The following is a 21943-nucleotide window of genomic DNA, read 5'->3' as shown; positions in this document are numbered from 1 at the left end:
TGTTTATGCCTTTGGAGTTTCACGAATTAGAAAATAGGTTTGTAAAGCATGAGTAGAAAGACAAGATGAATGTGTGTTTAAGGGACTTAAAGGGATTTAAATGTAAGGAACTTCAAGGAATTGATGGACAATTCCTTCTTTCACTTTCAAGCTCTGATAAAATTCTGTTTAAAACTGTCTTGGGATATCATGTATTGTGAGTAGTGGAAGAGAAAAGTTAAGGAAATGGAGGAGTAAATGTAATCCAATTATCTTTAATAAATCAAGGGGAAAAAATAATCTGTGTATTGCATAATAGAAGCTGAGGAGGCTCATTAGTAAATGAAAATCTGATGCACTCTCATTCTGAGCAGCAAATACAGGACAAAATTTTGAAAACCTGTTCAACAGCTCAGCTTTGTACATACCATGCACTGAATGAAGCAGGGATCTTTTTTTTTTTTTAAAGCATTTTTGTATTTCAAGGTATTATTGTAATGCATTTATACAGGGATTGAATTAAAATTTGCACATAATAAGGCACTTCTGGTCTCCTGGTTACTCTGATCTGTATCTAATCAGATATTTTGAGAAACCCCAAATGCCTTCCCTATGAAATTACATTTAGAAAATATTTGCTTAAAAGCTATCATCTATGTAGACTTTTGGATCACTCTTCATGCTGCTTTCTCCCTCCCCACCTGCCTAGCATGAAAAACTTGTGTCTTACTTTGGGAACAAATGAGTAACTTGATGTCCTGCTTTGCTGGATCTGTGTGATTTGCTGACAGTAAAAAAAAAAAAAGCATAGCCTGCTTGTGTCACAAAAATGCAAAGTGTATTTTGTTAGATTTTTTGCCCCCTCGGGAAATCCTTTGTTCATTACAGACCATCAGTGCCATGTTTTGTTGTTACCCATTTTGTATGCATAGCTTTACAGCATTATACCCCAGCTTATGTTGTGTTTTGGTTAATAAAACTGCTATTGTTAGAGCTCCATGAATTGAAATATATGAACAGGAGGAGGAGATTTGTTAATCCTTTGATTACTCTGAACTGGTATCTCACTTTCTGACCTGTATCAATCTTAACTCACAAAATGGTCAAAAAGATGAATTTTTCTAAATGTAAACAAAAGGTGTAAGGTGAGGATTGTTTTCATCCATGTCAGTCTCTTTTATTTATTGTGTACCTCCCTAACAGATTCAGCTGCTATCTCTTATCCCTTACTCAGAAGTAGGCAATATTACTACTGCTCAACTGTTCCAGCTGCTGCTCCATCAACATGCAGTGAAATTAAGGTTTCATATTATCTCAGTAGATGAAGGAATGGAGATGAGCTGTGTGGTATTAGCAAAGGAAATGGGGCGTCCAAGACATAAACCCCCTGTTAGTGCTTTGTTGCAGCATTAAGATGAGTAACATTGAAGTCAAATAAGTAATTCTGGGTCCATTTGAATTGTATGTGCTTTACTATAGCAGGTGTTTATTTAGGTATTTTTATGAAACTACATCTAGAAATGTGGAATTTTGGATATTGGGCAAAGCTAGCATGAAACAAAGGGTCGTTTTAAAACATAACCTCCAAGTTATTGAACGTCTTGGCCTTATAAAGGAAAGAATGATCATTTCTTCTGTTTTGAGGAAAAAAAAAACCCAGATATTTGTGTGGCATTTGTTTTGATTAAAGTCAAGGATGCTGTAAACTCGAACTCAGACTATGCTGTAGTAAGCAGACTTCTGCCTGTGCATAGTTCACTTGTGAAGTCTTCTATGACTGTTTTCTTCTTCTTCCTGAATATCTATAGCTTCTTTCCCTGTTACGAAGGATCAGATCCCCCAGGCTGATGAAAAGCAATGGAGATTCGGAATTATGTAGCTGTTTTGTTGACCGGAACTGTAGATCTCTATCAGAAAAGGGCACCACGTTTGTCTAGAAATAAACTAACAGAAATTTCACTTCAGTTTGCTTGATACTTTTTTAGCAGCTACAATCGCTTACAAATACAGTTTGACTAATACTGAAAATTAGGTTTTAATGGTTAGGCTGCCAAGGCTAGTAGACTAGTTCAATAGCTTCTCATAACCAAATAAGAAGATTCATCTTTGCCAGCCTTTCTTTTTAAAACAAATTCTAAGATTGTATAACATGTAGGTAGTAAATAGGTAGTAATGCACAAGTGCAATGGATCCATGCATTTGCTCTTGCTGTGATATTGGAAGGAACATTTAGCGTTTATACTGTTCTAGTGTATGTTTCTTAATGAGAGTTGCAGAGAATAAATAATCAGATGTCATCTCCCAGGTACTACTCTGTTTTATTTACAAATTCTCTCCATTGTTGTCAGCACTCCTTTTTGCACGAGTGTACCAGTTGTGATTGCTGGTTATGAATAGTGGTGAAAAATCCTGGGAGCTAGTGGCAGAGCAAGAAATTTCTCAAGGCATGGAGCCTGCTTTGCATATAAACCAAAGACTGTGTTCAGTTGTTCTCACTAAACAGGTCTGCTGACCCTTCCCAGTCTTTCTCCTTGTCATGTACACACAGACTGTAGCCTGCTGCCATGACAGAGTTCACTTTCCTTTGTATTCCAGAGCAAGAAGATGCCAAGATCACTGGTACTCAATTTTGGTTAGCCGACATCCTCTGAAGGGCGTATCTAGATTGTTCTGGCACTGCAGCATTAATATCACGTGTTTCGTTTCAAGGCATTTTAGAATATATTATGGTTCATACTTCTGCAGTTGTCAGTGAAGTAGACCTAAGACCAGGTTGCCAGCTCTCTTGTTTTAAAAAACCAAGATTAGGAGCCTCTGTACTTTTACTGTGCTGAACTGGTGAACTGCATTGGTGAACTCAGTTATACAACTAGTTACACAGCAGGTTTTTGGTTCTTCATGGCTCTTAATACTTTCTTCTTTCTTTTTGAAGTGGTGGGGATCAGGCTGTACCTGCTTGATTTACCTCCTGCTCCACCTCCTCTGTAAACACCAACAGGTGTATTTTATGGTCAGTATTTTGCTTCCTCTATGTAACATACAGCAGGACAAAAGGTCCTAAATTAAAAACAATGAACTCTGTCTTATGCAATGGCTTGTGGTTTGGCTGCTCTAGACTGATCTTTGTTACAAGTTTAACACTGTATGAGTAATCTTTTTTCTGTTTGTTAAACAGCAGATGGATTTAGTACTCTGTCTTCCCCTCTCACCTACTATGCAAGAAAACAAGCCAGTTCATAAGAATTTGGCTGTATGTGTATGTTCTGGCAAGCTGACATCTCATTATTGCTCCAAGACTTTCACTAGCTTCTGAATTGAAACTTCAGGAACTAGAACCTGTCATAAGTTCTTGTCAGGCAGAAGCTATTTGTACTTTAAAGTGGTGACTTTGAAATCTCTTTGGGGGAGCCTTTTGAAAATGGAAGGTAGACAGACCCACTTGAATGTGGTTTCTGCATTGCCACCAGTGCTCTGCGGGGGCTGCACTGCCTTTTCCGCACCAGACTTAAGAATGGGAAGAATTAAGTACTGAAAAGTAGATCGTACTGGGAGTGGTTGTGCTGGAGATGGGTTATTGCTGCTTTGGAAGCACTCAGCACTTTACCTCTTTAAGAATGCTTTTTTTATTTTTTTTTATATATATATATATATATATATCTCAGAGCCTTGTGTTTAATAGCTTTATTTGTGGAATTGCATAAGCTAATGTGACATAAGACCAGATTCTGTTGTGCTTTATGTATGTATGTGGCAACTTGGAATATGAGCTCTATCTTTGCAGAGCTGCTATTGTTAGTAAGTTAGTTCTGCTTTCCCTTTTTTGCCTTGTCCTTACAGGTATTTGTAGTCGAAGAAGGGTAGGCTTACTTCTGACCCAACACTGAAAGCTTAAAAAAATCAGTCACCGAATCATGACAGATGAACTAATGCTGTACATACTTTGTTTCTAGATTTCTCCCCATACTTTACATAGGGGAATATTAACCCAGTTAATTTTTCTTAAAATGGGTGGAGATTGAGAGCCACAGGGAGAGTACATGCCCATCTAGATTAAAGCTCCATGTGGTAGCATTATATTTGTTTTCACAAACATTTGACTAATATAATTGTTTACATGGAAAAGCAATTTGATGAAAATGTTTTATTGCACTATATATCATTGCTGTTATTGGACATTAGGTACAGCTATAAATATTGCAGATAATGTAAACAATTGTGTGAAAAAATACTTCCAACTTTCCAAAGTAGGGAGCAACAACACTTTGGACTGCTGTTAAATCAATTTATCTCTCTCTGTTTCTCCTACCCTTTCCCTTTCTTTTCCTAGGTGCATTTTACCTGGTATTTGAGTATATGGACCATGACTTGATGGGACTGCTGGAATCTGGTTTGGTTCATTTTAATGAAAATCATATTAAATCTTTTATGAGACAGCTGATGGAGGGCTTGGCCTATTGCCATAAGAAGAATTTTTTGCACAGAGATATCAAATGTTCAAATATTCTACTAAATAATAGGTATGGATATTACTTAAAGTATGTAAAAATGTTGTATGTTAACATCTTTAAATCTTTCTTTCCATCTTCACAGTTCACCGGCTTTAAGTTGTTAGCAAAACTTTTTTTTAGATTGCCTGGTTTCTTTAAAATCAATTGTAAAATACTAATCTGGTAATGTTACTGCCTAACACTGGATCCTGCAATTGTTTGTTAAACTTATCTGTGTTAAAACAGCAGGATTAAAACTTGAATCTTTTAGGTCAGAGTATGGGGGAAAATTATCTGATTTCAAATTAAAACAGAATTTTAGGACATAAGTGTTTGATGTGTATTCTTTTTGCCATTTCATTTCAAGGTGAAGCGTGGCTAGGCTGGTTCTTCATGACATAATTCTGAGGTCCTCGTCTTCATCAGTCAGGATAATGTTTTAAAAGAATATTCGATCCGGCATGTTCAAACATGCTTTGGCTTGCAGTTATAGCCATAATCAAGTGGGGAGAAGAATTTGTCTCTTCTTTAACTATTTGTAATTACAAATCATATTAGTAAACACACTTTTGTTCAGTGTATGACAGCAGGACATAAAAAAGCCTGTGTGAGAATAGTGGGTGACTTCAGTACAGAACTGTTGTTCATCAAATCCAGCAGTACTAAAACCAGGGAGCAACTGATAAGCGAGGTTTAAAACAGCAAAATAGTATCTTTACAGAGCAGACTGTCAGCTTCTGGGATTTGTTGTCAGAGGAGGTTTTTTGGGTAGTGTCAGGAGATTCAAAAAGATGAGACACATTCATGGACAGGATCAGTAACACCCACTAAAATGAATGGACAGGAATACCTGTTTTAGCATCCTTAAAACAATGATTGTGGGTGGTGGTGAAGTACAAGGAAGATGAGCCCCAAAGTGAGCAGGTTCACATGTTTTCCCCAAAAATCTGCTGCTGCTGTTGGAGATGGAATACTGGGCAAGGTGGATCAAGGGTCTCTTTTGGTAGGGCCCTAGTTTTGTCCCAGCCTTCTCCAAATTAAATTTTCCATTTTTTCTTCCTTTTTTTTTTTTTCTTACATTAAACTAACATTAGACTGTTTTCAGCTCTGGATCCCACCACAGTCTTGCCAGATTGTGATACAGACTCTTAAAGGGATGTAGACATGCCTTCACATCACTCACGGTGCCCAGACACCTAATCTTGCTTGCCTGCTAATCTCCAGTGGTGGTGTTATCTCTGTGCACCTTTTGGAACTGAGCAGCTGAGGTGTAACCTGACAGTGGAGAGGATGGTAGAAGGTGGAGCTTTCTGTTGTACTGTGCTCTCTCCAATTCAGGATACAGAATTTTTTCCCCTAGGATGTTTTTTGAGCATCCTCAGACGTTTCTTGTCTGACAAGAATTCTGAAGAAGAAGAAGTTGAGAGTTGATCTGAAAAATTCTAAGACAATGTTTCTAAAATCCCATTACCAGTTACAGCCTGAAGCCAAACACGTGGATTATGTACCTTTTAGATACGCAACTTAAATGCCTTTACTCAAAAATTCTTCCACAAATATGCTCTCTGAGAAATAAGCATGTACGTTTGAGGGGAACGTTTCTTTGTTTATGGGGGTTCTCCAAGTGTTACCGCAATTCCAAGCACACATCTGAGGGGAAAAATGAAATGGAAACTGTAACTTGTATATTTTATTATCACAAAATGTTCATTCTCACATCAGCAAGTCTTGCCCTAATTTGATAAAATAAAACTTATTTGAAAGTGACATTTGCATGTGTTTGAAAGTGACAGGAGTTTTAAAACCTCCTGTGTACAGAAAAACAAAAACCCCATTAACTTACCGACATTCATTTCATGTATTAGAGAAGCTTGCAGATAGCTAAATCATCCATACTTTACAGGTGGTGGGGGCTTCTCGTCATTGAGCAGTGCCTTTTAGCCATGGAAACTGCCAGGCAAGAGCTCTGTATCTTCCACTGTTCCCCTCATATATGGGAAAATTCAAGAAGGGGTTAAGGGATTGTGTTGTTCAGCAAGTTGTCTGCTGGCAAAAACAGAAGCCCTTACCTGGTCGGCGACCCTGATTTAAAGGATATATTTAAACTCTGCAAGAACAGAACAAGACTTTGACAGCTTCCTAGAAGGAAGTATGACTGCTTATAGTTGTTGTGCAAATGCTTATGCTAGCAGAAAGGCATGAGAATAGAGGGGTTTCCTCCTTCAGTTTTTTCCTGCAGAGTTACTGATTTGAATACTTTACAGTATACACCTAAATTTTGACTAACATCTGGTGATGTAAATGCCACTGATGAGCGTACCTCATTTTGCTTACTTGTCTTTGCTATTCAGTAAGTTAGTGTATTTGTTTACTGAAGAGATGCATAGATTTTAAGGCATTGCCTCCTCATTAATGTGGTTTGGTGAACATCAGTTGCAGCTGTGTCAATCTCAAACTTCACCTGATTTTTGGAGGAAATCTAAGAGGATTAACCACTAAATAATTCTTCGCTTTTTCCACCAGAGGGCAGATAAAGCTTGCAGATTTTGGGCTTGCTCGGCTGTACAACTCTGAAGAAAGGTAAGATACAATTATACTGTGAAAAAGCATTCAGAAGCTTAATCTTTTTACGTAACCCTAAGTATTACGAGGGCCAGAAGACTGTTTCGTTTAGAGGAGATGTTACTGTACTGTAATACAAGTAATTGCTTAGGAAATGAAAGAAGTGCGTATTGTCTTACACTGCATAAACCCACAAAACTTTCTTCGTGCAAGTGTATTGCTTTTCCAAATGTTCTGAATAAATAACTGTAGAGAGTGGCCATACACTGATTGGAAATGAAGAATTGCAGTCCTAAGTAGTTTGCATAAACATGTAGGTTTTTACTATTAGCTTCTGGTCCTGTAAAACTAAAGTATATTCTTTCTGCTGGTATACCTAGGAGAAGTTTATTTAGGGAAAGCAGAATTTTTTTGCTGACACAAATTAGTATACAGTTTCTTTTCAAAAAGCATTACTTTTGTGTAAGACTTAGCTTTACATTTGAAGAGGTTGATTGTATTCTTTAGGCAGTCAGTGCTGTTGAATCTGCTGGAAACAGAGATACAAGTTTAAATAAAAATTATTCTGAAACTTCTTGTGACTTGTGCTTCTGTTGTTCTTGGCTTCATTATGCTTGTACTCCAGGAAACAGGTGCACAGTTTTTATGATTAAGAACTTCAATTTTTATATTGTAATGTCTTGTGTTTGTCATGTGGAACTGGGTTTTCAAGATTCAGGCTGAATGTTCTTTACACTAGTATGTACACTGGGTGGTTGGATACAGAGAATATTAGCTACATGAGATTACTTCGACTTCTGCATGCCTAATTTGGGAAATAATGTTACCTTTATGAGTTTACTGTTTTCTCATAGACTTCTGAGCTTGTTGAACCTGATAGCATTAGTTTCACTGTCTTCTGAGCCATTATTTTAGGAACATATGCTTAAGTACAGTTATGAAGACTGTTGAGTATAGTAGCAGGGTAAGATAATCATAAGTGGCTGATGGTAATTAATTTTTGTTTTGGATGTACTTAAAATAAAAGAGATTGATGCTATCCTACCTTCTTATTTAATGTGCATTAAACTGACCTAATTTTTTTTCCTATGGTTTACCAGGGCTTTTTTTAAATGTCTGTTTTTAAATTAATTTAAATTTTGTTTGTAAAACTAACTGTTCATTAAGAATTGAACAATTGAAAGTTCAGTGTCTTTATAGTGCAAATAACAGATTTTATTATACATTAAACAGTAACATCATTATGCCATTATACATAAATGAAACCAAGATTAAAATGTAATTAAACTAGCTAATAGGCTTGCCAGTTGAACTTGGGATGATAATTAGAATGTCGTTAGTAGATATTGACAATTCTTTTGTCATTCCTTTTCTTTCTGGGTGGTTTCTGACCTGCAGTAACAGATGTAATTAACGTGTACCAACAAGTGTTGATAGCTGCTGCTTTAAATTCATGTATTTTACATTTGTTTTACTGTTGCTTAGAATTCTATACTTTTCAAAAGGGTACAGAATTTAGTAGGAGCATAATGGGGAGGAAATAAAAATTTAAGTAAATTCCCATCAGTTGTTGTAGTTGTGCTCCTTTAAATGTTATTTGGTTGGATTTGTAGTTTGGAGTAGGAGATATGACAGATTGTGTAAGAAAACATCTGTTCAAATAAAAAGCACCATATAATAATATATATGAGTGGTGTATCTGCAGAGAAAGTCCATACCATGTAAACATTTCATGAAGGAATGCTTGCTTCAGAGATAAATATGATAAATGATGGGATTGTTTCCAAAAACATACTACACTTTAAAAATGAATTGGGGAGTTTCTTAATGAAAAAAAGACTCGGGTGATTTTGCAGAAATGATACCTGTACCACTGAGTATGTTAAAAGAGCTTGTTAGACTTTATGCTATGGTTGTTCAAACTTTGCACTTAATGTTACTCTGCTTTCTACTTGGAGTTACCTAGTGTTGGTAAGAGTGAATTATTAACTGAAAGAATTTTGGGATTGCTTTTAAGACACCCTGGCTGAAACAAAACTAAAACCTAACATCTGTTTTGTGCCTTCCATTCTGAACTGTTGATGCTGTATCTCAGCCTGTCTACAAAAATGTGTCTAAGGCAGTGGAAACCCTTGCCTTAGTGTGAGAGTGGAAAGCATTATTCCCAGTCACTAAAACTTATGGTTAGAGCTGTAGAGAATTAAAGATGTTGTGAAATATAGGAAGATGCTGGAAGCGTTCCAGGCTTTGGAATCAAAATTGTTGAAGGATGTAGTTCAAGAAAAAGGTTTTGTCTCTTTTGCTCCTACTTAGAGGGGAAAGTGACTTTTTTTCTTTTCAAAATGCTTGTAGAGGTCCTATATTCAGTATTATAATAATCAATAGTTGCACAGAAATTACTGGTTTTATCCAAGCAGTTTCTTCTCCTGCAGTGACTAGCAATATAATAAATATACAGTATTGCTGTCTGAATAATTGTGATACAGGATTCACATAGCATTGAGATGGCTATGTGGTTATTATTTATATCTTCAATCTGTACTCTGATAGCCTTGTGGTCAGATGCTTGTGTTTGCTTTTGTGCAGCTGCAGCTTTGCAGGACTAAAATTGGGAAAAGGGAGTGGAAGAGTATACTGTTCTTAAACAGCACCACAGAAGTAAAGTCCTCAAAGTATCACTTCTTCAGAAATGAGATCGTTGTAAAATGATAGTCATCTCTCTTTCCTCCCCCCAACAGCCGACCATATACCAACAAAGTTATTACATTATGGTATCGGCCTCCTGAACTACTTCTTGGAGAAGAAAGATACACGCCTGCTATCGATGTCTGGAGCTGTGGGTAAGAGTTTGGTACAGCAGTTTAGCAAGCAAAAAAAAGCCAAATATAAATCTTAAATGTTTCTATCAACCTATATTGAAAGCCATAATGATGGAATTGTACAAAACTGTCTTACAGCTGCATCCTGGGTGAACTTTTTACAAAAAAGCCAATATTTCAAGCAAATCAAGAACTTGCTCAACTGGAACTTATAAGGTAACTTGCAAGCACTACCGCATAGTAGGTGCCTCATAAACTGTCAGGTTTCTTTTGTTAGTGTTAAAATTGGAGATAATGCAGTGCGAACATTTACAAGTACTCAAGTTATCGCCCTGAGATGTTAGAGGTTTTGAGGAGCATGTAAAGCAAGTGACTTTTGCCCAGACATGGAGAAGTGTTTCTTGTGAGTATTCTGTGGTCCTAGAAATGTGCAGTTGAATACTAAGGGTTTTTTTTGTAGAGCAGCTGGAGTTGCCTGTTACTGAAGTTGTAAAGAGAGAGTAGTCAAAATGCCCATTATTTTTTAAGATGTTACAACTTTCTTGCAGCAAATCAAAACAAAGTATGGACAATAATAAGGACAAGTGGGATTTGGGAGGAGTAGGTACTTGGCATGCTACTGGCCTTGAGTTCTTGTTTCAAGCCTTCCACATACACACGTGGGCTTTATTATTTTTGTGTGAATATTTCTGTTCCCTTACAAACTGCCAGACACTTTATGGAGGCAAAAATTCTGTTTCTTTCCTTATCTTAAGAAATCATAAAACGATATGTACATAAATCAGTGGAACCAGAGCATCTTTTTTTTCCCCTTTATTCAGCAAGCAAAAATTGCTCTTGATTCTGATGTCATAATTGACCTTATAAGTTAGGAGAGGTCCTCTTCCTAGAAACAGGAGAGGTCCTCAGCCTAGAAACAAGGAGACAATAGAGTGAAGTCTTACAGAACTTACAGAACCTGAACAGTAAATGGTCAACATTATTTTAAAAATTAAATTAATTTTAAAAAATGAACGAAGTTATATATTGAGTTGTTTTTCAAAACATATTAAACAGTAGCATTTTTCAGTGTAATGTGTTATTAACTGGCCTGGAAAAATGAAGTTTTTGGGAGGTGCGAAGCATATCAGTGGTCATTCTCAGTATAAGAACTAAACTTGTGAGTTGGGGAATTTTTGCTTTTGAGCACTAGATGGCATTGAAGCACATCACAGCGCAGTCATTTGAAGTTTTTTTCTCTTTGTGTTGTACGTCTGATACAGCAAACTAAATTTGTGATTTTCCTCTTCTGCTGGAAGTTCCTGTTTGTAGCTCATTTTTCCTTTTTACTGATGCTATGCATTTTTTGCTGTTTAAATGTATCAATTATATATCAATTTTATCAACATCTCTAACACCATCATGTTACAGTTAACAATTCTACATTTATGCTTTCTAACTTTAATATTCAAAGATAGAGCAGAAGTAAATTCTGAAAGGAAAAGATGGATTTATTATTTTTCTTTTTCCTCCTGAAAGTTACATACCCCAACCAGCGTAAAGCCAGATTACTTTGCATAGCATTTGGGGCATAACTAATAGATCATTAGGTGTCTTACACTAACCGTTTACATCTAATGAATGGGAGGGGTGAACTAGGGAAATGTATTTGCAAAATGTCCTTTTATGACTGGCCTTCATCAGAGTTTGAAACCTTGCATGTATAGAAAAATGCCTCTTTAGTTCTTTTGCTCAGAAACGTGGTGTTGGTCAACCTGTGCTTAGCCACTCTTGTTTGGACAAAATGGGTGGGGATGGAGGGGGAGGAATAAGACTATGGGCAACTCCATTTGTGGAGATAGATGGGGCTTGAGACATAAAACTCATAACTGAAGTAAAAAATATACAGATTCTCTAGTGGTCAGATCTTGCTTCTACGCTTAGGCCTTACTGAGATTTTTTTTTTCCCACTTACTGTCTTCAAGTGTCAACTAAATTCTCAGTGAAAAACACTTTTTCAGCCATTTGGTGTATCTTTCTTCACTGGCATCGGGAGCTAAGGACATAAAAGTTAATTAGCGCTCTAAACCTGGGCTATCCTGGAGTACTGTCCAGATATATTTATTTTAAGTTTTTCAAAGCATTTGTGTGGATCTGCCTGGGGTGGGGTGAGGCAAGGCAGAAACAGTGGACTTCTTAAAGTAAGTTTAGTCTGTGCAGGGTGATTACCTTTCGTAGACAATTCACCATTATTTAATGGTGTTGGGCATTGGGCAGTAGAGAAATTTTAGCTAAAAGGACCTGAACATAAAAATTGCTTTTGTATTCACTGTATGTGCAAGAATAAAATGACGGCTGTGCTCACTTGTGGTTTTGGATCTCATACCCTTTTTTTCCCTTCTTTTTGGTACAGCCGAATTTGCGGGAGTCCTTGTCCAGCAGTGTGGCCTGATGTTATAAAATTAGCTTATTTCAACACAATGAAACCAAAGAAGCAGTATCGTCGAAAACTGAGAGAAGAGTTTGCTTTGTAAGGATGAAGAATTAGTTTAGTCAGCTGTAATAGCATTAAGTTTTCCTGGAGACTTTATGAACTTCACTATTTTCTGGAGAACAAGCATAGATTAAGTGTAAAGAAAAATGGCTTTAGGTTCTTACCCTTCCCATGATACCCACAGAGCTTGTATTAACCCTTATTTAATAGGAGCTTCAAGAAGAGGGAAGGTGGCCCTAAAATTTCAGCCACCTGTCAGCTTTCTCCTAAAGAAACATTTGTTTTCCATGATTGGTACACCTGCTCGTTGTTCCTGTCCAAAAAACAGCTCAGAGTACTTAATTGTTTTTTATTAGGACAACTGGCTACAGCTAAATATGTAGTCTGGTTAACATTACAGTCTTTTGGGTCATAAATTCATTCAACACAGAAGAGTTATCTGAACCGTGTACTCTAAAGTACTACCATTGGACTAGTTTTGTGCAAATATCACATGTGAAAGTTATGGAGAACAGCTGTAAGCTTATTTTAAAGGGTTTGCTCCCCTCCTTCAGTTACTGTGGATTTGAGGAGAAATGTATCATCCTGTTCGTACTATTGAGACATATCTTTAAAGTGATAGAATTATTGACCACGGACCAATCAAAACTGCCAACTCCCCAGGTGCTAAATTAGAAAGTGTAAAGTAACAGTATAGTCTTGGCTTAAAAAGGTGGCTTTTTCGTGGGGCTTTTTGGTGTGGGTTTGGTTTTTTGTGGGTTTTGGGTTTATTGTTTTTTGTAAGGACAATGTTTCAAGGAATTAAACCACAGAAAGCAAAGAAAGCTTGGGTTATATAAAAGGTGAAGTTTATCTCTGCCTCTGACTACCAAGCTCAAGTTGTGAGTGGGTTTTGTTAGGATGTAAGTTATCTGAGGACTTAGTGATCAGTTATTTTGGAAAATATGTGTTTATTAATTAATCGCAGAAGTGTGCGATTCAAAATAAATATATAATGCTGTTCTCCATTTTCCTCTTTTGTAGCATCCCACCAGCTGCATTAGATTTATTCGATTACATGCTTGCTCTTGATCCCAGCAAGCGCTGCACAGCTGAACAAGCTCTTCAGTGCGAGTTTCTGCGAGATGTGGAACCATCTAAAATGCCTCCTCCAGAGTAAGTGATTTCCTTTGGTAATGGTCCTTACATCTACCAAATGTGAACATGCACTGATTTCATTAATCTCACTGTGTTTCAGTTAAAGTAGATGTTAACAGAACAAAAATGTTGATACATACAGTTGTTTAATGGTGATTCTGCACTAAAATGGTTGTGCAGCTGAGTGACTGTTACACTGTGATAGCGGTGGTTGTGAGGATCTGAGAATAGTTTCATTTGTTATTCCTAGAACTAGTTACTGAGTTAGTACCTTTAAAAAAATACTCTTATATGAATGTTTCTAATGTTGAAAAACCATCATTTCCCTTCTATCTCTGTTTATCAGTGTCTTACTTTTTCCAAGGGTTTTGAGGTCCTCCATGAATCTGAATTGCCTTCTATGGTGGTAGAATGACACTGGGTATAGAATTCTACAAAGGTACCTGAGAGTTAAAGTGAAATACCATAAACTGTTTCTAGTGCAAGATGAGATTCTTGGTTTTGCAGGCAGGAGAAGTGAAATACTTTGTGCAGGGATTTTCTCTTTCATTTCTCTGAGAGGAAATGTATTGCAACGTCCAGTAGGGTTTTTGCAGTGACTTGTCATTTTAATTGGTACAAATCATATTGGAACAGGCCCTGAGGAAAACAATGAAAAGGTATTACAGAATCTGCAGATTTCACTCTTCCCTAAAGATAGCTGTCAGAACATGGAATATTTAATATTGTTTGAGTAAATTGTACCTTCAAGGCAGCCTGTACTGACTTCTTTTTAATTAGTTACCAACTGGGAAAAATGTTTGAGTTTTATCTAAGAATTTTATTAAAAATCTTTCACGACATACCTGTTACACATGGTTGTTACTAATTCTCCTGATACATGAGGCTAAGAGGTTTCATTGCCTTAGTATGACTATATATATACATCACTGTCTGAATATCAGTAATCAGCAATCTTAAACTAGTCACTAAAATCTCAGCACCACTTGTACGGCATGTTGTTTATATGCATTTTAAAGTAAGGAATAGGAAGAAATTTGGGGTTTTTTTCAGGGGCTTTGATAGTGCATCCATTCCAGAAGCTGATATATGGAAATTCAAAACAAACTAGTCATTGGTGTCCTTTTAAATATTAAGAGGAACCATGCTCAACTTCTGACAGAGTGTGCACAGGAAAGTGTTGACTGTTCTCTTCAAAGACTAAAGTTCTGCTTTGGGAAGAAAGAAGCTGTTCATTCAAAGAAAGTGACAGTGCTGATAGCAAGGACTGTAGGATACTTCTCACAGTGAGTTCTTGCTTGCTTCCAGTTGTTTTTGACTAAATATTTGGCACATCTTTGACCTGGTATGTGGAGGGAGAGAATAAAGGGAGCAGTTGTCATGCTTGCCTTTCTAGTGGCTCTTGTCATCTGTCACCTAATTTTTCCATCTTTTTCAGTGAGGGAACTGCTCAGACAGTTATTAATATGTAAATAGGAAAGGCACTACTTTTACTGCCTTTGCATTATCTATGGGATGGGTCTCTGTGTTCCTCAGGAAATCAGAATTGGGATGCCTACAGGGAAAAGTAATAGAAGGACAGAACTGGTGGCAGATGACTTCCTTAAGAGACTTTTGTTTCTGCTTTTGTCTGTCTTAAAGGGCTGGGATATCCCTTGTTCTTCCTAGTATCCTAACTTTGCTAGTGTCAGGTTCTATTTATACCTGCAACTTCCCACCTCTCCTCCTTTTTTTTTATTTTTCCCTCCTTACTTCCTTGGTTGTCTGTGCTGTACAACTATAAATACTAGATGGACATGTCTGTTACGGTGGACAAATATTTGAACTCATGAGGCAGTACTTTTACAAGCAGACAAAAGCAACTGGTCAACAGGACTCTGAAAAAAACATTTTCATATTGATAACTCTGTTACCTGTTACTCTGCAAATTCTGTTTTATAGCAAGTGTGCAGCATTGATTTTGAAGTCTTGAATTACACAGATGATCAGGCTTTTCATAAGTATGAATGCAAGAAAGTAACACTGATTCTCATTTTAAGATGCATGTTCCCCTTTGCTGCCAGAGGGACCTGTGCTTCTGAAATAGGCAATCAATGAAGAGATTTCAGCCAGAAAAAGCAGATCTGAGATTTTGCTGGCTTTGGGTGTTTTCTGATGTATTTCCAAGTTCCAGTAGGTTCATCTTTCAAAAGTTACGCTATGCTAATTTGAGCATTTATTTTACTAACATGGTTAAAAATATTTTTTAAAAAATCTGATATAAAGCTTATTAACTCTAATCGTTCTTTGCAGCCTTCCTTTGTGGCAAGATTGCCATGAGCTGTGGAGTAAGAAACGCAGAAGGCAGAAGCAGATGGGCATGACTGATGACTCAACAGCAACTAAAGTCCCTAGGAAGGATCTGTCTCTAAGCATGGATGAGAGCAGAACCAACACCCCACAAGGCATGCAAACTTCTTCCCAACTCAAAACTCAGGGCAACTCTAGTGTAGCACTTGGTCAGTAATATTTTCGGTTCTTATAATTACCTTCTACCTGGATTGCACCTCTAGAAAATTTAGATGTTATTTTCAGAGTACTGACGTCTCCTGGATTCTTGAGGGAGGAACAGTATTGTAAGTTAAATCTCTGTTACAAAAGATTTTCCTTGGCTTTTGGAAACTAAGTTTTCCTTTTAAGTTTTACTTAATTTTTCAGTCTGGTCAGAGCAACTACCTTGCTTTATATTTTGAGGGGATTTTATCTCTTGCTTATCTATAATTCTTCTGTAATCCCACCAGCCAGTTGCTGCTCTAAGTTCCTCACAGTCTCCATAGACTGGAGGAGCTTTATTGGTATTGATAAACTGATCAGAAGGCAGATTTTAGAACAATCGTAATTTCAAATGAAACAGATTCCCTCTGAGTGTTACGTTAGTCTTCAGCTTTCCAAGTTGTTGCGGATGAACCAAGTTGTAAAAACGCCCAAAAAACCCCCCAAAACCTGGTGTAACAAGAAGTAGCTACCTCTGTAGATTGCACAAACATTAATTCTGAAACTTAACTGAATTACCTTGCTTGGAGACCAATTTTATGGCTATAATATAAAAAGTAAAGTAATGGTTTCCTATGTGGACACCATTTGAGATACTCGGCAGTTCGGTGATAGTTCCCTCATAATATGCAGAAATACAGAGTAACAATACCAAACAGATACCTGATTAGTTTAATTTAGCCCATTTTTCTTTGTGCAAAGTGACCATAAATCTTATGGCACTGATACAGGAGTTCAGCTGAAGAAAAATAGTAAATGCATTCACAGGACCTGAAAATTCTTTGATACTAACCATCTTGAATCAACTCTTCATTTAACAGTAAAGCAGAGCTCCAAATACTCTCTGCAAAGCAGTTCTTTTGATCGTATTTTATTGCAATTCATTGCCTCTTGCTCCTGCTCATCCTGTTTCTCACTGTAAGCCAGTTGGGAGCTTCTGCCACTCTGTATGTTTAGATTAAAGTTTTGGCAGCATTTTCAAGCATGACTTTCTGTAGCCCTTAAAATTTTTTACCCCGCAAATGACAAATGTATAGAAGTTTAAAGAGTCCAAAGGATAGTAGTTATTTTCTTTGTGCTTTTATAACAGGTAGCCTGATGAGAGACTACTATGTTTATTAGTCATTAATACTAACCATGCAAAATATACTAAACAAATAGAGGAGGAGCCCTTCAGACCTATATTGCTGTTTCCCCTTATGTACATAGAAAAATATATCTAAGTAGAAAAGAAGACAACTTAATTTTCAGTGGAGCTTAGGCAGTTCAGCATAGAGGTGTTTTCTGTATTAAGCAAAACACTTCTGGAAGCCATAATGCACTTTAGTGTGCCTTATTGATGATATTATCTAAAGAACTCTGTGTACAAATGTGTGCTTTAAACAAAACTGTTGTTTTTGTTTCTGAGCACCCCAAAAGAAGAGGTTAAAAACACCTTGGATCAATTGCTAATGTTTTGATTCATGAATGGGACCCCTGGTTATTGCATCTTAACAATTTAACAGGAGCTATGTAGAGCTCAATAATTCTGTTCTGGTAGAAACTCCCAGGTTTCCCAGAATACAGTTTTCTCTTGGAATGGACTTGAAACTAGCCGGAGTATGGAAGAGGTAGATTAGTTTTCCTGTTCGGCATTTTTCTGCTGAATTTTCACTGAGAATCTGAGAGAAGTTTGAGTGTTGAGCATACATACCATCCTCAGATGTTACAAAATCAACTGTTAAGCAGGACATCTGAGTAAGAGCCAGCAGTACAAGGCATTAGAAATGGTGGGTTTTATAAAGTCATTGAAGTCCCTGGATCTTGCCTGAGTAGGCTCCAAGTGCTTGTATCCTGGTGCACATCCATAAGTAGGGTAGTGGGTTGTGTGTTTTGCAGCACTTTCCAGCTGTTCTGCTCTTAGTCTTCCGAGGCAAATACTTAATATTTTTGTGTCTGTGACCATTTCTTTAGGCGTGGCTTTGAACCTGCCATGATTGAATTAATATATTGGTGAATTAGCAAAATGTCAGGGATAGAAGAGGACAGAATGTGTTTGTGTTGATCTGGGTTAAAAAAATTGAGGGCTCTGCCAGCACAGTCACACATGCTCATTTTTTAATTTTTAACTACTATCTTCTCTAAGTCACCTACTCATAGGGCATGTTGAAACCCATGCTGCTTTCTCCTTTCAAAATAAACTACCACAATGGGTGTTTGAAACTAAGAAGCTACTTTGATATTCTGACTTCCTTATTCATATTCCCCTGCATCATCATAATCGCCTCTTATTTGTGGCAAACTTCATTTCATTGAAGAAATTGTATATCATCACAAACCTGTATTTTCCTGCTACTCAGTGACTGACTTCTTGTCCTTCAAACTCAGCACATGCTTTTGCATTTATACCACTAGCTTCTGGGTCACCTAGAGCCTGGTCACTTGAGCAGGTGTTAGAATCCAGATGCTGAATTAAAATGGGCCAGAAAATGACTGGAAATGCATTTTGCAGATGGCCGCTTTTTAACAGAAGGATGTGATATGTCAAAGATAGGAAATTTTGCGGGGATCAGAAATCTTACAGCTGCCTAAAGCAGGTGGCCTTAAGCCCCAGCTTAGTTGTATTGTGGAAAATTGAGCTCCAGCTTGATGTTTCTCATCTGTCCAAGTGCATGTACACACCCCTCGGAAGTCACTTTCTTTATACTGGATGTTGCTATTCTATTTCCTATAGATACTCCCCCAAAGGCAGTTAATATGTAAAAGCATTCCATTTCTATGTTGTCCAAACCCATGCTTTGCCAGTTGTGTCAGCTGTGCTAAATTAGTCTTATTTTTGAGTTACTGAAACATGCCAGTTCTAAATAATACTTAAAACCACCTTTTTTGTCTTTAGCAAAAACAAGCACTGGACAGCAGTTAAACCAGAATGAAGTGGCAATCCTGCTAAACCTGCTACAGTCTAAAACAAGTGTTAGTTTGGCACAGTTTGCCCAAGTGTTGAATATTAAGGTAAACCCAGAGACTCAGCAGCAGCTAAATAAAATAAATCTTCCTGCTGGAATTTTGTCAGCAGGTGAAAAACAGTCAGAACAGCAGCAGCCGCCGCCGCCTCCACCACCACCGCCGGAACAGGAGCCTCTAAAACAGCCAACCGTCACGCAGCCTCCTGTACCACCTGCTCAGCCGAGTCAGCCTAAAGTTGAGACTGACGCTGCCCAGGCAGCTGTACAGAGTGCATTTGCTGTTCTGTTGTCTCAGTTAATAAAGGCTCAGCAAACAAAACAAAAAGATTTTGTGTTGGAGGAGAAGGAAAACGGATCAGGAAATGAAATGCCGTTACAAGTCAGGCAGCCTCCCGAGCCCACCACTCCTGTGTCTGTCAGCCGGGATGACGTGGAATCTCCGGCACCCAGCTACCCACATCTGATCAAGTCATTATATACATCTGCAGGTACTGAAAGTCTTTATTGCGAACTGGCAGATACCTTGAGCAGTGGAGACGTAATAGTTTGGGGATAAAGAGTTAACATGTTAACCATATGATCTGTGTGAGTATAGGATAGATTAAATTGATTTTGTCACGCTTTATGTCTGGATCATAGAATTTGTGTCTTACTGTAACAGGTGTCATGCAGACAGAGCAAAAGATGATCCCCACTCTGAGGTACACAAGTGCCCTTAGTATTTCTGGTGAAACAGTTACATTAATCATTATTCTGGGGGGTTGGGATTTTCTTAGTGGTGTTTGTGGTGGAGAAGACAGTCTTCTCTAGCAAATTCATAGATGGAATTTGCCAATTTTGACTGTGTGTTTAGGTAAAGCCTATTTTGGGGAGAGGGTATTGTATTTTTGTTTTTAATACTGACTAGAGCAATTTCTTAGTGTCAAATGCTGTAAGTGGCTCCCCATAACTGTCACCAGTTGGTTGAAGGTTTCCAAGGGGATATACTAGTGGCTTCCCTTAGTCTTCTCAAAGTTTGGAGCTCTGTTGTTGATCTTTTTGGATTGCTCTTTAAGTTTTATTATATGGTGCTTTATGTATTGCTCTGTGGTGTTTGCAGCTGTTGAAAGAAATATTCTGAAGTGGTTTGGGGGTGTTTTTTGACCTTTTTTGGGATTTTTTTTTTGTTAATTTTTTTTTTTAATCTTAAGTTTTGCTGTTTCTTGATAGGGTGGCCTTTTGTCCCTCAAGACTTTTATCCCTATATGTGAATCTTTTCTGATCCCTCTTTGAATTTTCTAGTGTTTGTGTTGCTTGAGTTTTGTTTTGATTTGTTGTTGGTTGTTTTTTGGGGTTGGGGGCGGGGTTTGTTGGTTTTTTTTTTAAAGGAACTTGCACTACTTTTCTTTAACTGCTTGCCTGGTAATCTTACTTTGAGGAGAAACCTGCATCACCCTCCTGAGACAAATGAGCTGTTGCCTTCTCCAAAATAATTCGTCCAACTGCCAATAAATTTAACTAATAAGTTAATGAGAATTGAAGTAATAGACCTCTGTATTGTTCTAGGAAAGAGTCCTTTCCTTTGTGGTATTGTTACTGTATATTTTTATTCCAAAGCTTTTCTTTTTCATCTGCTTAGGTCAAGAGGATTTGGTTAGGCAGTCCGAGCTGAGGCTTCTAAGCCGAACACCCGAACAAGAACGCCCTCGGATCTTGCCTCCAGACCAGCGTCCCCCAGAGCCACCGGAGCCTCCGCCTCTCACTGATGAAGACCTTGATTATCGGACAGAGAACCAGCATTTGCCTATAACTAACTCTTCAGGAACAGATCCTCACGCAGGAGTGAAAGCAGCTCTTCTGCAGCTGCTTGCTCAGCATCAAGCTCAGGCGGCTACGGAGGAGCCAGTACAAACAAGTGTGGATTATCAGGCTAGAGACTCCTACGTAACAGGCCCGGACTACAAGGACAACTTTGGATCATCTTCCTTCTCATCTGGCCATTACGGCAGTAGCGATGGAATAGGAAGCGGATCATCAGGAGCATTAGAAAGGAGGAGCTTCCTTGGAAACTCAGATATTCAGTCTTTGGATAACTACAGTACTGCTTCATCTCACTCTGGTGGTGCCCCTCCTCCGTCGGCCTTTTCAGAGTCCTTTCCCAGCTCAGTAACTGGTTATGGAGACATTTACCTCAACACTGGCCCCATGCTATTTAGTGGAGATAAAGACCATAGGTTTGAATACAGCCACGGCCCGATCCCGGTTCTGGGGAGCAGCGGTGATGCTTCCGCAGGGCCAGAGAGTACGCTCTCTTTGCCCACAAAGATGCACAACTATAGCTATGGAAGTAATTTACAGGAAAATCCCAGTGGCATCAGCCACATGCATGGACAGACTTGGACTTCTCCTGCCCAAGGACCTGGCTATTCCCAAGGATACAGGGGACACATTAGCACATCTGCAGTGAGAGGGCGAGGCAGAGGATTACCATATTGAGTATCTGTTTTTCCTCAGGCACATCATTTTTACCTGGAAAAACTTTTTTTTCCCCCCTAGCTGCAGTTTAAAGCAGCAATTCAACAGACTTGAATAATGTTAATTCAACAGCTTTATTTTTATGTGGAAAAGGGTCTTGCATACAGTAGGAAAAATGAAAAATGCTTAAAACTCATGCTGTCTGAAAACTAGATAAATTGATTGTACATGTTCACAAACTAGTTCTGAATTTTATTTTGTATTTTGGCAGTTTTAAGTGGATGCTAAATTTAGGGACATCAGCTTTTTATGGCACTCTTTCAGATCTTCTGAACTATGCACATTTGTGCTTTTTTTGTAAGTTTGGACCAACTTTTATGTAAAAAAAATTTTACAACAATCAAAGCAGGGCACTGATTTATTTGGTATTTTTCTTTTTACAGAACTACCTTTAGTCAAAGGTCACTGTCAGTCTTTGCACTGCTTTCAGTGTTATTGTGGAAGGTGTACTTTGTGCTCATTTCAGATAATAAAACACAACCTTTCTCTTGATGC

General features: G+C 37.8%; 1 protein-coding gene across 1 annotated transcript in view; it reads left to right on the top strand.

Moving 5' to 3' along the window:
• CDK13 (cyclin dependent kinase 13) overlaps positions 1-21538 on the top strand; it is a gene marked incomplete at its 5' end in the record, with an annotated part of 47428 nt that extends 25890 nt beyond the window's left edge. The window contains 9 exons of the mRNA XM_081996968.1: positions 4307-4496; positions 6990-7046; positions 9767-9868; positions 9986-10063; positions 12240-12356; positions 13344-13475; positions 15750-15955; positions 18865-19422; positions 20553-21538. Coding sequence (XP_081853094.1) covers positions 4307-4496; positions 6990-7046; positions 9767-9868; positions 9986-10063; positions 12240-12356; positions 13344-13475; positions 15750-15955; positions 18865-19422; positions 20553-21409 — 2297 coding nt within the window. The 3' untranslated portion in view covers positions 21410-21538. The remainder of the gene's footprint in view (positions 1-4306; positions 4497-6989; positions 7047-9766; positions 9869-9985; positions 10064-12239; positions 12357-13343; positions 13476-15749; positions 15956-18864; positions 19423-20552) is intronic.
• Between the last annotated feature and the right edge of the window lie 405 nt (positions 21539-21943).

This window comes from Phaethon aethereus, assembly GCF_964289735.1.
Source record: "Phaethon aethereus genome assembly, chromosome: 2".
Lineage (NCBI taxonomy): Eukaryota > Metazoa > Chordata > Aves > Phaethontiformes > Phaethontidae > Phaethon > Phaethon aethereus.
This window is presented reverse-complemented; position numbering and strand designations above follow the sequence as displayed.